Source organism: Cynocephalus volans, chromosome 12, assembly GCF_027409185.1.
Source record: "Cynocephalus volans isolate mCynVol1 chromosome 12, mCynVol1.pri, whole genome shotgun sequence".
NCBI lineage: Eukaryota > Metazoa > Chordata > Mammalia > Dermoptera > Cynocephalidae > Cynocephalus > Cynocephalus volans.
Genome location: NC_084471.1, coordinates 57,458,834 through 57,472,940, shown reverse-complemented (window position 1 = coordinate 57,472,940; position 14,107 = coordinate 57,458,834). Strand labels below are relative to the sequence as shown.

The following is a 14,107-nucleotide window of genomic DNA, read 5'->3' as shown; positions in this document are numbered from 1 at the left end:
ACAGTTTAGTAATTACTTACTAAAACACAGTTGACTGGGCCTCACCCCTTGAGTTTCTGATTCAACAGGTCTGAGATAGAGCCAAAGAATCTGCTCTTTAACAAGTTCCCAAGTAATGCTGCTGCTGGTTTGGGACCACACTTTGAGGTCAACTGATTTAGAGCATGGGTTGTCAGGGAGAGGCTGGAAAATAATCTGACAGAAGGAGACAGGGAAGAAGTCCAGATAGAAGGGCCTCTTAGGTGACCTCTGTGTAGACAGCAAGTGGTTTGATGGGGAAAGTAGAGTTGTTTGAGCCCTCACGTGGTCTCTCTGTCTCTGCATGTATAAGTAATTATGATGATTCGATAACATTATTTTCTTTCTGCTAATCTCTTCTACAGGTTATGGGTATAGCTAAGGAATTATGTAAAATATATACTAAAACGATGGGGGGGCCGTGCAGGTAAAAGGTGGAAACAACAATTCAACTTTCATAGTGGTTAATTTTGGTTTCTCTTTATGCTATTTTTCAGATATGTGTCAAAGAAAGTGCAAAGGGTAGTGAATTTAACCTGGTCAATGGAAGAAAATCAAATTTCTGAACTTAGAGGAAGGCTACTGTGAAAGCAGCAGCCCACTGGGAAGTGGGGAAAGATGAACCCCTTATTAGCAATAAGGAGCTTCAGGAGGGTTCTGCACTGGCCCTTGGTGAAATCCATGAACATAAAAAGTTCTTTACATTCCTTTAGGTTGGAGGCAGTTACATCTGTTTTATTATCGTACCACCAATAAAGGGGAGAAACCTGAGAGAGAAGACACCACAGATAGGTATATGGTTTTGAAGTTAGAAAAAAGTCTTGTTTAACACCTAACTCCTATCATCAAGAAAATTTAGATTTGCCAAAAGGCTTCACCTCTGAACTAACACAGAAAGCATTAAATGGCATAATTCTGAAAGACTAAAAATGAGTGAAAAAGAGAAATGAAAGAAACCATTCTGGCTGGACTTACTGGCTTCATTTTAGGACAATTCATGGAAGGCTTGTTCACTCCTGTTATACAGAGCTAATTAATCAATACATTCAACCTTCCCCACCTTTTCCTGGGAGGACCCCCCAGCATGTGAAGAAGACCCTCTATACCCAGGAGTCTGTGGGCTCGTTTTGAAAGTCTGTGAAACACTTGATTATAAACACAGCACAATGGAGGTCTGAGTTCATGGCAGTAATCATTCACAGAATAGTCATCCAGAAGATCCAGAAAATGTTTATGTTATTTTCAATAGATTATCATAAAAAATGAAAACACAAAATTTAAAATGGCCTCAGAACTTTGGGACTCCTGGAAGGAGAGAGCAGCCCTCATTTTGAAAAAATATCTTTTTCTGTATTACAAATGAAAGAGCTGGACCACCCAAAGCTTACTTACTTGACTATTGCAATGCATTTAAAATAGCCTCTAAATGCAGCCATGCATGCACCTATACCCCATAATCCATTTTAGGTGAAATCTAAGATGCCATTGATTATAAGGCGTGCCATAATTTTATATGCAAACAGGAAGGAAAAAATGTGAATTAGAAGTTCTTGATTTAGAGATGTTAAAATGAGAAAAACAAAAAAGCCTCAAGAGTCTCAGCATGGATGGGAAATCCCAGGGTACGGTGCAGAGATTGAGGACATGGTACTTTGACTCTGGTTCTGGGCTAGATGGCAGTCCCACTTCTCAGTAGCTGTGAGGCGTGGGGCAAATTGCTTCATCTTGCCTTGCCTCAGTTCATTTTTTGGTAAGCTATACTTATCTGATAATAATGCCTACTTCTCACTATATTACTGTGAGAATTAAATACGATACTCCGTTGCAGTATTTAATATGTGCATAGCACTTATTCACTATCTTATTGCTGTTGTTACTATAGGGTCTGGCAAGACTGGAATTAAGAATTTAATAAATCTTAAATGGCTTTCTTTAATCTGAATGAGTTCACTTAGTCTCAGTTGCTAAACCTTTAGACATTGTTTGAAATAAGTGGTAATGGCTTTGCTTCCTCAGTGCCTTAATTCTCTAAAAAAAAAAAAAAAAAAAAGAAAGAAAGAAATTATCTTCTAAAATGGAGTCAAAGCACCTTCCTAAACTGCAGAATCAATCACTAAGAGCCCTAAGGAGCTGATGACTCAAACACAATGGATGATAGTTTGCATATTCTTTGTACAACATTTGTAAGCTACCGGTTCAGTTTTGCTTGAAGAGAAAATCCGCCCACCATCTGCTTCTTGCCTAGTCCCTTATGATCCCCTAGGTGTTGAGTTGGCTGTCTTTGCCTGGGAAAAATAAAGCATCTGGCATGCATCTAGCAGTTACTGTGTGTGCCTCTATGGCTGGTTCGCTTGGCTGAGTAGGGAAAGGCAGGTCTGTGCCACGCTGTGGACAAGACCACATGGACCAGTCACCTGCATCACTGTGGATGGACCATCTTACATAGAGAGGTCTTCGACTAAAAAACCGGAACCTCAGTTACAGTAAAATTTCTAAAGCCACAAACAGCATCAAGCAGTTTTTCCTGAATACAGCTCACGAGCATGCATATGCATGATGGTAAACTCGATGATACACAGCCAAGTGGGTTAGAAAGTAGCTCTTGACCACCAGTAGCTTCCACAACAAACCAGGGCAAGCTTCTCTTCCTCAGTATGAATAATTATGGGGTAGTGAATGGACAACAAAGATTTACTTTCACTCTCAAAACTCAATATTTAAAGCAAACATATGGCAACTAATATCTAGAAAGAAAAATTAGCACTTAATTAATCAGGGCTCTGTGGCTAGAATCTTCTGTTGGCTCTAATCATTTGTTTAAACTCAGCCCTGGGATTCCTGATTGCTTATTCATAAGTGATAATGGACCTGCATACACAGGTATGACCAAAGTTCACTCTGTTGTTTCTTGGGAAAAACTGAATATTTTTATAAACTCAAATACATTATTAATAAATAAACTAGACAGTGATCCTACATAAAGTGATATCAAGTGTCTACTGTTTATAAAAAAGCTGCAAATAACACCCTAATGAGTCCTATAAGTGATCCTTTGGATAGCACATATAAATACCAACTCATATTGTTCTTAGGTTTCTGTATGAACTGTATGATCCATATGTGAATAGCAAACCCAACCAAGCAGCTATAAAACCCAAGATTCATACCCGGATACTGCGGCCAAAATACCATAAATGTAATTAAGCTTATTTGATTTTAGAAGTATGGTTCTATCATAGGATAAATTGGGGTTTTTTTGGTGCTTTAGAGCTTTATTAAGGATAAAAGTACCTGGTAGGATTTTCAAATTATTGGGAATAACATGCAAAAATCATACTTTTATAGACACTTACAAACACAAGAACCTCAGTTTTATTAAAATTTCAAAAACTGACTCTAAGAAATATAAAATAACCAAAAAATCAACCTTTATAGCACCACTTCACACTTTCCAAAAGTGTTGCTCTTCACAGGATAATCATTAGAATACCAAAAATTTTAGAGATTATCTAGTCCAATACCACCAGCTTTATAGATAAGGAAATCAAGGTCTGCTCTGGAAATTGACACTACAGGAAAAAGAAAAGTACAAGAGCCCAGAAAATGAGCACCTGGGACTGGAAGGTCCCTAGACAAGGGGACCAGATCTTCTGGGATAGAGGATTAGGAGCCCTGGCTAGGTAGGGGCTCTGTTAAGGAGCTCGGAGTTTTGAAGAAAACTATGTTTAAAAATGAGGAAAAGGTGTTGAGGAGTGGTTAAGTCTAGAAAAAGGATAACTTAACATAAAATATCCTGGGCATAGAAGTCGGGTTACTTCTGAGTCTGAGGACATCCAGTGAAAGGTGCTTCCCCTGGGAGTGAGGGGCAGGGAGCAAGGCCTGAGGTCACTGCCTTAGTCACTAGATGGGCTAGAAAAGCAAACTCATTTTAAAGGACACGGAACTAGACATAAAGGCAAAAGGTGAGCACAACGGCCAAATCATCCATCAGTCTTACTAAGCTGAAACAGAGAAGAGCTGCCTTAGCTGCTTGTCTGTCTCCCAACACGCTCAAGATCCAGGACTGAATAAGGCCAGTGTCTGGCCCGTTGGTGTGTGTTTTAAAAGCCCCTGAAACTGAGGACTCCTATGCTGGAGTTGCTAAAATCCTGGGGCAGGGAAGGAAAGAAGGAATAGCAGACATGCTGGTTATTTTCCACGTGCCCTGGTCCTGGAGATACAGTCTTGGCCTGTGTCTACACCCTGGCGAGCTGACCTCTACGAGTGGCATTCCCTGGGCTACTTGTCCACTAGCTTCCACCTGGCTGAGCCAATCAGACAAAGACAAGACAGAAGGGAGGGAAGAGAGAGAAGTGGGAGTATTTCCTCCCATTCCCTCCTGCAGCTCCTGCCCAGTGGCCCCTCACAGTGGCTCCCCCTCCCCCGGGGCTCTGCTACAGCATTTCCTCCCCTGGTCCCTGCAGGCCTAGGGTGGTCAGCTCCTTCCTGGGGCCTCGAGGCTCCTGGCCACTTCCCTTTTCCTCCTCCTTTCACAGTTGACCCATGTGAGTTGGAGTCTGTCTCCTGCCAGAACCCTGACTTGATGCGGGGGAACAGATGCCAGGGGATAAACACAGCATCTTACACATACTTCCATTACTCGGTAAAATTTTACTGTGAAACCCGAGACTTCTTCCGGAATAAAATGGAAAATCGACATATACTTTCAAAATAAATGGACCTTCAAAAAACATCAACCTTCAAACCCATGAACTGCTGCCTTGGCAATTCACTCTCCTTTGCTCTCAGATCTTCCGTGGGAAAGACTAGGAAAGAATGCTTTATGAAGAGGAGCGGACTAAGTCTTTGGCCTTGTAAAGAGCAGTAAAATTAAGGTGACTTTCCTGATTGCCTCGAGGGAATTGGTCTTCCAGGCTAGAGAGGCAGCAGCAGCAAGCTAGCAGGGGACAGGGAAGGGGAAGGGAGGGGGGCCCAGACCTCAAGGAGGGCCAGGGCAAGCAGGAGGGCTGAGCAGAGGCACGTGACCTGGAGGATGCAGCAGAGGAATGAGCAAATCCTAAAACCGCAGCCCTTGGAGGGAAACTGCTCAGCCTCTGAGGAAGCTGCGTTTCCAGCCCAGTACTTTTGTTACTTTCAGAATAAACAGCCAATCTTTAGGAAAAGGTCCTGCTCTATAGCCAGCAGACTTTGTTACTAAAGAGATAAAGTGTATAATACATATTACAATACTTTTCACAAAGTCTGCAATTTAAAAATTCCTCATACCGAAAGTGAAGAAGCATCAGTTACTGAAAATAAAATTAAAACACAAGTTTATCTTATTCTCTGGCAATGCTGGATACAGTAGGGTTAACCATGATCTCTTGGCCAAAATTCCCTTTAGCTGAACTCAGAAAAGAGGGGACTACAGCCTCTAAGGGCTTGTGCATAAAAGCAGAAACTTCTGGGTTTCTGGAAGGGGACAGTGCAAAGTCACTGAGTGGAAGCGGAATCAGCTGGGGAGTCCTCCCAAGTGCCCCTCCAAACACCTGCCTCATTCAAATCTCTTTCGTCCCCCACCGTCGATCTCATATATTATGCCTCTGCTAAGGTTACACTGAAAAACAGGTTCTGAAGCCAAAAGACATTTGAATACTACTGGTTTAGACTAATCTCAGGCATATCCATGAACTGCTGCTATGGACAAGTAGAAGACTGCCTTTAGCTTTTAATTCCAATCTGACTGTTCTTCTTAAATGCATTTTCATTTTGATGTAGAAGACTTATCTTTGTCAACATCTAATCCTAGCAGAGTTATTTTATTTCTAATCATTTAATTTTTTAAGAAAATACAAAAATTAGAAGATAATTAATAATTTGTATGATTAGAAATCAGGAAGAACCAGACAGCTAATTTGCTTACCTGCTATCCCCAGCATTGGCCACATACAACTTCCCCAAAAGGCAAACCACAATGAGGGCCGTGCAGCCACCAGATATATTATATGAACTCCTCTCTCGTTCTATCTGTAGGTCCTGGAGAAGAAAACAAAGTTAGTGCTGGACTGTGCAGGAACATGTATCAAAGGCTTTCTAACCCTCACTCCCTTGCCACAGTCCAAAGAGTCTGAATGTGCTTCAAGAAGGGACAAGAAAATGTTTAGTACTTGTTTTTCTACCACCTAATGTGCATTTCTGGAGAGGACAATGGCATAAAACTGGCACGTTTTACTCGACCATCTGCGGACCAGAGACAGGAAACAAAGGATAGCAAACAGATACAATCAGACAAAAATGAAAAGAATAAAATGTGAATCATATCCAATAAATATCACAGATTACGGACTGCCTGAGCTGCATGTGGAACACAGGATCCGGAGGCTGAGAACGCCAAGTACTACTTGGACTTGATCAATGTGTTGAACCCAAAGTCCCAAACAGTCTCTTTTATAGTTAGATAAGAAAGGTGTTTTCTATTCAACACAGGCAGGAGTCAGTCCATGACTTACACACGAAAGATATATGCTTCTGAACTCTGATCTGACTTCTCACCTCACGGCTACCAATTCACAATGGTGACACATTCATAACAGCAGACAACACTCACTAAGTACTTTCCCTACGTCAGGAAGTGTGCTAAGCACTTTACATACAGAATCTCATTTTATCCTCACAACCATCATCGTTAACCTCATTGTTACAGATGTAGAGAAGTAGGGTAGCCTGCCCATATTTACCTGGCTAGAGTTTGGGTTCCAACCTGGTTCCCTCCTCCAAAGCTTGTATTGTTACCTGCCGCCTAATGAGGCCTCCCCATGAAATTAAAAACAGACCAATGCTTCCATTGACAGATGCCTTTGTGAAATTTTGTGTTAGTGACAGAAGCAAGGGTTCTGTGATCTCAGAAAAATGCTAGTTGTGTTAGGAAAATACACTGAATGCCAAGCTATAATAGTGGCAAAAATTCCAGTAGAAATCTACTACTGTTGGGGCAGAGGGAGGGAGAATGAAGGGTGGGTAAAAATTATGCGAAGAGGAAGAAATGGTGCCCTGGCTGATTTTGACAATGCCATTGGCAGAACTAGGGCCAGGACACTTTTGTGATTCTTAGAAACCCAAAGAATTATGATTCAGCTGCTTCAGCCAGCCTCCTCATGGAAAAGAGGGAGAGAATCCAATAATCCAACATTTACCAGCAACTGCTCTGCTCCAGGGGCCAGGGATGGTAAAACAAAGACAGATAAATCACCAAAGGGAAACTGGAAGCAGAAAAGCCTGAGCTGAGGATACAGACTAGAGACAGCATACAGGTGAAAATACAAAGACGGGACCTAGGAGAAACCAGCATCGTGGGAGTGAACTGGGTAAGGGGAGAGGGGCTGAGGAGCCAGACAGAGGGGTAAGCATGTAAGCGTGTGAGAGGAGGTAGTGCCAAAGTGGGAAAAACTTCAGTAACGGAGAGGAAAGTGGCATCTAAAGCTGCAGAAGGGTCAGGCATTAGCACTGCCTTCAGAGGACTATAATGAATTTTTACATCTCCTGAAACTCTGTACAAATTAGCTTTCTTAAAAGACTGTCATGAGAAAAAAAAAAAAAAAAAAAAGACTGTCATGAGGATTAAATTAGCTGGCATGTGTTGTGAGGGGCTGTACCAGCCATCCAGATCCTTCCAGCACCTGGAAGGTCCATGACAGAGAGCAGTGACCTTCTCTTCTCACATTAGACCCTCAACACCCAACCCAGGCCAGGTAAATGGCAGTTTAATAAATGTGTTAGATGGACAAATGAAGAAATTTATTTTAAAATGTCTGGGTTTCTAAATTCTCTCCCTGTCACCTTACTTCTGCCTTAATATGAGGAATGGATTCCACAATTCACAAATAAAAAGCTTACGATGCAAATGCTCACTGAGATAATAAAGCAGGAACCCACACTACAGTTAAAATGCAGTCAATTGATGAGAATGAGCAAATGCTTGTCAGAACCTGCACAAGAGTGGCTGGAGGCTGGAGGGCGTGGGGAGGGAGGGGCAGGAACGTCAGGGGCAGGTGCCAGGACAATCTCAAGGAAGTGAAAGAGAGGAGACAGAAAACATCAAGTCAGAAAATTTGTTTAACCTCCAAATAAATGCATAAAAATAGAACTATCAACCCTATCTATAATGAAGTTTGTGGGTGAATTTGTTATTATTTTTTTGCATTTAAACAACTCAAGTAGAGTTGATACTATGGTAGGTACATATTTCATTAACTATATAAATTGGTATATAAAGTCCACACTCAATACTACTGTTTTTAATACACTGGAAGGAACTGCTGTAGCTATAGAAACTATCCTTTCACAACCAGAATCAATACCTAATATCTGAATGAAAGACACGTTTTATTAAAAATTCTGTGAGCACCCAACTGCTTGCATGCTGTTTACGGACTGACATGTGAATGGTGTTTGACAGACTTAATTAGATCATTGGTGCCATCCTCAAAGTTCATGTAAAAGAACGGTTCCTGGCAAAGAATTTCTCTGGGACTCACATCAACAAGTTTATTCTGCATCGTAGGTAGGTGCACTATTTGTCATGGCTTATATCACAAGGAAATCTGGTTACAAAATTATTTAATACTTAAGGGAAAAAATCAAGGTAAAGTGTTCAACAGTTAAGAGTTTCTGGGCCGAGCCAGCGGCGCACTCGGGAGAGTGCGGCGCTGGGAGCGCGGCGACGCTCCCGCTGCGGGTTCAGATCCTATATAGGAATGGCCAGTGCACTCACTGGCTGAGTGCCGGTCATGAAAAAGACAAAAAAAAAAAAAAAAAAAAAAAAAGAGTTTCTCCTACAGCAGAGTTCCTATTTGCCTTTAATTTGGGGGAAACATTCCAGTTAGCTCACTGTTAATTCCTTGCTATGATCTTAAGAGAGTGATCCAATATTTTTTTTCTAGTTGATTCCATTTTTCCTTTCACCTTTTTCTGCATTTCACCTGCCTTCCATCTGTAGCCCTTCCCCTGCCAAATAAGGAATGCTAAGTTTGTCACCATTTTCTCATAGAGACTGGACTAAAGTCTAACTACTTTTTACCCAAGAAACTTTGCTAATATGTGTATGTTTTCATTATCCACCCCCCATTTGTGCGGGAATACAAGTGTGCAAACACACACACACTTTAATTACAAGTGTGCTCTCTACGATCATGGTGACAAGGATTTGAAATATGTAAATCTGTAGACTTCGTTCCCCTGAAGGATTCACTAACATTAAAACACACTCTTCTGTTTCTCATAAAACTGCGCTCAACTAGAACATACTCTAAAAATAATTGCTTCCCTCCCCTCCTCCCTAGAAGCCAAAATAGCGCATTTATTTTTTCCTACATACACCACCTACTCCTCTTTAAAAGATATTTCACAAAATCTTAGTACTGAAAGGAACATTAAAAGACCATCTGGGTAGTTCTTTTACTATCAGATCAAACATGATAAATGAAGTCAATAAAGATATATGTACCATTGAATTAACTACCCTTCTTCCTCAAATCCTCGACCTTTCAAATTAGCTTAAGCTCTTTACACTCCAAGTAAAATATAAATAAAAATGTGTAACTATTATTTTTTTCAAACCCTTCAAGTTTTGAGTATTTTTTCACAAATCAATAAAATCATGGGAGAAACTGCCTACTGCTTGGTGCAAAGTAATGACTTATTTGGAATATTTCCCCATTTTAGCTGTCAACGAACCCTAAGACATAACTCTAGAGTAACTTACTAGCAAAACACATGCACATACTACCATGCCTTTCAAGTATGGTCTAAAAGGATCACTTAAATGACTCATAAGTTTCGATTAACAGGGTAATTGATTTATCTGCTCAATCAAGGGTCCCAAAGACCTCTCAAGGCTACTTTCTACTTATCAGGACTGTGTTAATCCTGTGTTGCGTCTGCTTAAATATTACACATAAGCTAGGCAAACGTCTAACTTAAAGAACAGATCCAATTTTTAAGACTTGGGATTTTATTTTGCTACTTTTGTTAAAAGGAGGAGAGGGAGCAGAGAAGGAAAAAAGAGACGTGTGTGCAGTCAGACTAATTCAGCAGGAAAGAATTGCAAGAAAAAATTACACTGTCCGGCATGGTTGTAATTTGGTTTCAAATTCCTGCAGATGATGCAACTCCAGGGTCATTCTTTGTTTCCTACCAATTTCAGGTTGCAAAAGGAAAGCAGTATCAGACAGCAGAAGGGAGAGAATGTTGGTTAGTCTCAATAGGACCTGGCAGCTCCCCCTAGCTGGGTTAAAATATGGTTCTGGGCACACTGCTAATAGTGTCAGTCACAAATAATAAGATTCTGCATGGTTTTAGTATCCGGGTCTGATCCTGGTTTATTCTGAGAACAAGGCCATCTGCCAGCCAGGCAGTGGGGAAGAAAAAAGCCAATACTGCCTAATTATTGCCACCTGCCGGCTGCTAGTGGAAGCACATGCTTATTCCTTCCTAGGGGAACTTCCTGTTCTAACAAAAACAAAGACAAAGCAAAACTCTAGCTCAAATCAAGACAGACATGCAGGTTCCCAATTTACCATTAACATGCTAATTTAGAAAACACTGGGATTTATAAACTATGAATAATGGTTTTTACAGACAAAGCCATGCTGCCTGGCATTTCCAACCACTTACTCAGTAATAAGATGTATGGTAGTTTCTCAAGTTAAAACATTGCCATTTTTCTCCCTTCCTAATAATTCAACTTCTACAACAGTTTTCACTGTGGTGGGGAATCTATACTCATACTGAAAAGGAAATGGGACAGACTTTTGAGATCCTTCTGGCTACATCCAGAACTTAAATCCTGTAGGTGAGAGGCTAATCACTGCTGACTTGGTTTGGATTCCTAGGGAGGGCAAAGTCCTCCTGTACCTGTCCTAACAAAGAAATTGACTTCCTCCATGAGTGTGAAATGTTGACTACTCAATCATGTTTTTGGAGGTGGTGAAGGGTAGGAAGTAGGGAGGAGATGTGAAATCAGGACTTAGAAGACATTTCTCTTATTCACATCTATTGTCCTGGGCCAGGCAACTACCTAAACGTAACAGGTGACAACTCAGTTGTTAGGCCAGGCACTGCTATGAAGCATTGTTAGGAAGTGGAATTGAAGTCAGTCCCTGAAGTTCTGGTCTTTTAGGAAGCCATGGTTCGTTTTCCACAGTGGACACAGGAGGGACTGGCTACATAGCCTTCTCACTGTGAAGGAAGATTCAAGATGAGACACATTAAGGGCGTCATAAGGTAACTCTGCCTCTGACAACATGTACAGTATTAAACGCCAGTGGTCACCTTCACCACAAGCCTCACGCTGAGCTGGGAAACCCAAGGATCAAAACGGAGAGCAGTGCTCACACACAAGCTTACAGTATTTGATGAAACTGTTACCACATCCCCCTGTGGGAAGCATTTTTTCCCTCTATATTTTGTGAGCAGTACCTTTTCCCCAGAAATAGACTATTTATTCTGGGTTGGTGTTTCTGAACATTTTGAACACATTCTCCCTTTCGGGTAGATATCGACATTCCACTACCTCCTTTAATGTTATTTACAACATCAAAATAAATGAGATATTGCATATTTCTATATTTACATGAAGTATAACTACAAACGGGCCCAGATATAAGATCTTTTACTTCTATTCTCTGTGGTCTCTGGAAAATTGCTGATTATAAAATGTAAGCTCAAGAATACTAGTGATTGAGAAGAACAAGACAGAGAGACAAAGAGATGGTCCAAAGAACTCTGATTCCACATAGTTGTACTACTATAAATACAGCAAAGCCTCAGTGAAGGAGAAGCTTCAAAGATATTGTAAGTGACATTCTGAATCTCAGGAGGGATGGCTGCAAAAATGTCATCAGTGAGGCAAATTAGAGGCTTAGGCACTAGGCTAGAGGAATTTTACTTTTAGGGATTAAAAGGGGGAGAGAAGGCAAGAGTGCCTCAAAGCTGAAATGCTGTGTGACAATCTTATTTAATACTGAATTTTCCTATCATAGGAGATCAGAATAGCACAAACCCTGCAATACCTAAAGAATACCTAGAAACAGGAAAGCTAGAAAGTAGCTAGCTATTGTGAAAAAAATGTTTAGGAATGGCCTGGAAATTCCAAAGCTGCCCCTCTCTGAAAGGGTTGGAGTGGAGCCCAATAGATAAGGTCAACGAGATAAGGAAATCAGTTACATGTCAGGCATTTCAAAAAACCAAAGGTTTAATTATCTTGAGACAATGACTCTCAGAAACCTAATTTTGAGAGTGGGAGGAAAGAAAAAGTATTCTATGTGAGTTGGCAATGGTCTTCTGAAATATCATTTTGAGAGTACATGGTATGATTTTTGTGTTGCAGGTTCTGGAGCTCACCCCAAGCAATTTAATGGTTATGTTGGGCACTGTTTCTGTGAAACTGATGTCAATATTTTTCTGAAGTCCCTGATGAAACAAAGAGAAAAACAAGATCATCTCTTTCTGATTAAGGTAAACATAAGACTTATCATTCAACCAGGGACACTTTTGAGAGTGAAAGGAGACAATATTAATAATTACCCCAGGACAGGTGTCCACTGGCTAAGTCCCCAGCAAAGCAGGAGGTATGGCCGCCCTACCAAGTACCATGAGAACTAAACAACTGATAAACGGTCTCACTCAATAAAGCCAACCACATGGGGCAAAGTTCAGGCAGGCCACAGGCATGTTGGGGGCTAGAGAGACAATGTGGGGAAAAAACCGTGAAGAGGAAGCTGGGGGAGGGGTGGATTAGAGGAGGACAAACATGGAGACCCGGTTTATGGCAAAAAGTTCATGACATGACACACCAGGTCCTCCACAGGTGGGTCCAGACCGCCTCTCCAATGCACCTTGTATCATTCCTATCCTTGCGATCCATCTTCTAACCACGGGTGGACGTCAGCTGTCGCCTTTGGCCCACCTGGGTTTTCTCTCTAACTTGGTTCTTCACGCAGATGGTTTCCTCAGCCCAGAGCACTCTCCTAACCCCATGTCTTGACTGCTTTACTCCCCACCCCCCCACCTCCCCCCCACACAAGCACTGCTTTCCCAGGGAACCCTTCCCTTCACTTCTTAGCAGCCTCCCACCTCACCCTGCATCTCCCCTTGTAAGGCTCTTCCCATTTATATTTTACTTGTTTAATACCACCTTTGCCTAATTTGTTCATTGTTCTTTTCCCATTCAGGCCTGCCATATAGTTGGTTCTCGACAAATACTTACTCATTGAACAAATTACATGTGGAAGTGAAGGGTTTCTTTTTTTTGCTGGCAACTAAATTTCCAATAAAAATTTTAGGTAATGGACTTGCGAATTAAAAGCTGAAAAAATTTGAAAGACAAGAATGAGGCTCTTTACTAAGTATTTTTCTCAACGAACCTCTTATTTCAAGGAGTTGTTACGAGCAACCCTGAGCCATTAACTGGTGGGAATAGCCTGAGACCATTGTAGAGGCCTGAGTCAATGTGACATTGGCCCCTAGTGGATAAAATTGAGAATACAGCAATTCCAAGTAAAAGATATCCTGTGGCACTAGCAATTATGCAAGGAAATGAAAATCCCAGTCTTCTTTGTTTTTCACTTCTACCACATAAAGTGACTCCCCCCCCCATTATGGGGAGAGCCCACTGCCAAATTTTTGCCTCAGTTAAATACTTAACATTCTGAACTTCAGTGTCTAGAAACACATATTCACATCAGAGCTTCAATGAGAGCCAAGGAATGAGATTTTAGACCAAGCCTGAGTGGGAGTCAATTTTCCTTTCTTGATTTCTTTTTTCCTAAATTATCTTTCCCAGCCTCCTGGTGTTTTCATTGGGATTGCAGGGATGCCAGCTACCAGACGGTCCTGAGCTAGAGGTGCATTTTAAATCACTTGCTAATCAAAAGGTAAATATTATCTGTGTGACAAGGAGAGAAAAGCTAGGACCAAAGAAGAGATAAGTCGAAGTAAGGAGAGGATGCAAATTTGAGGTGTAAATATACAAACTAATTTTGCCTTATAAACAAATTAGCTGACAATGTTCATCACTATTTACTTTTCCCTCTCATGAGCACATGACCTGACA

The 14,107-nt window shown here is 41.1% G+C and overlaps 1 protein-coding gene across 1 annotated transcript in view; it reads right to left on the bottom strand.

The window, feature by feature from the left end:
* PPM1H (protein phosphatase, Mg2+/Mn2+ dependent 1H) overlaps nt 1-14,107 on the bottom strand; it is a 254,270-nt gene that overhangs the window by 112,127 nt on the left and 128,036 nt on the right. Inside the window, exon 4 of the mRNA XM_063076146.1 lies at nt 5,921-6,033. Coding sequence (XP_062932216.1) covers nt 5,921-6,033 — 113 coding nt within the window. The remainder of the gene's footprint in view (nt 1-5,920; nt 6,034-14,107) is intronic.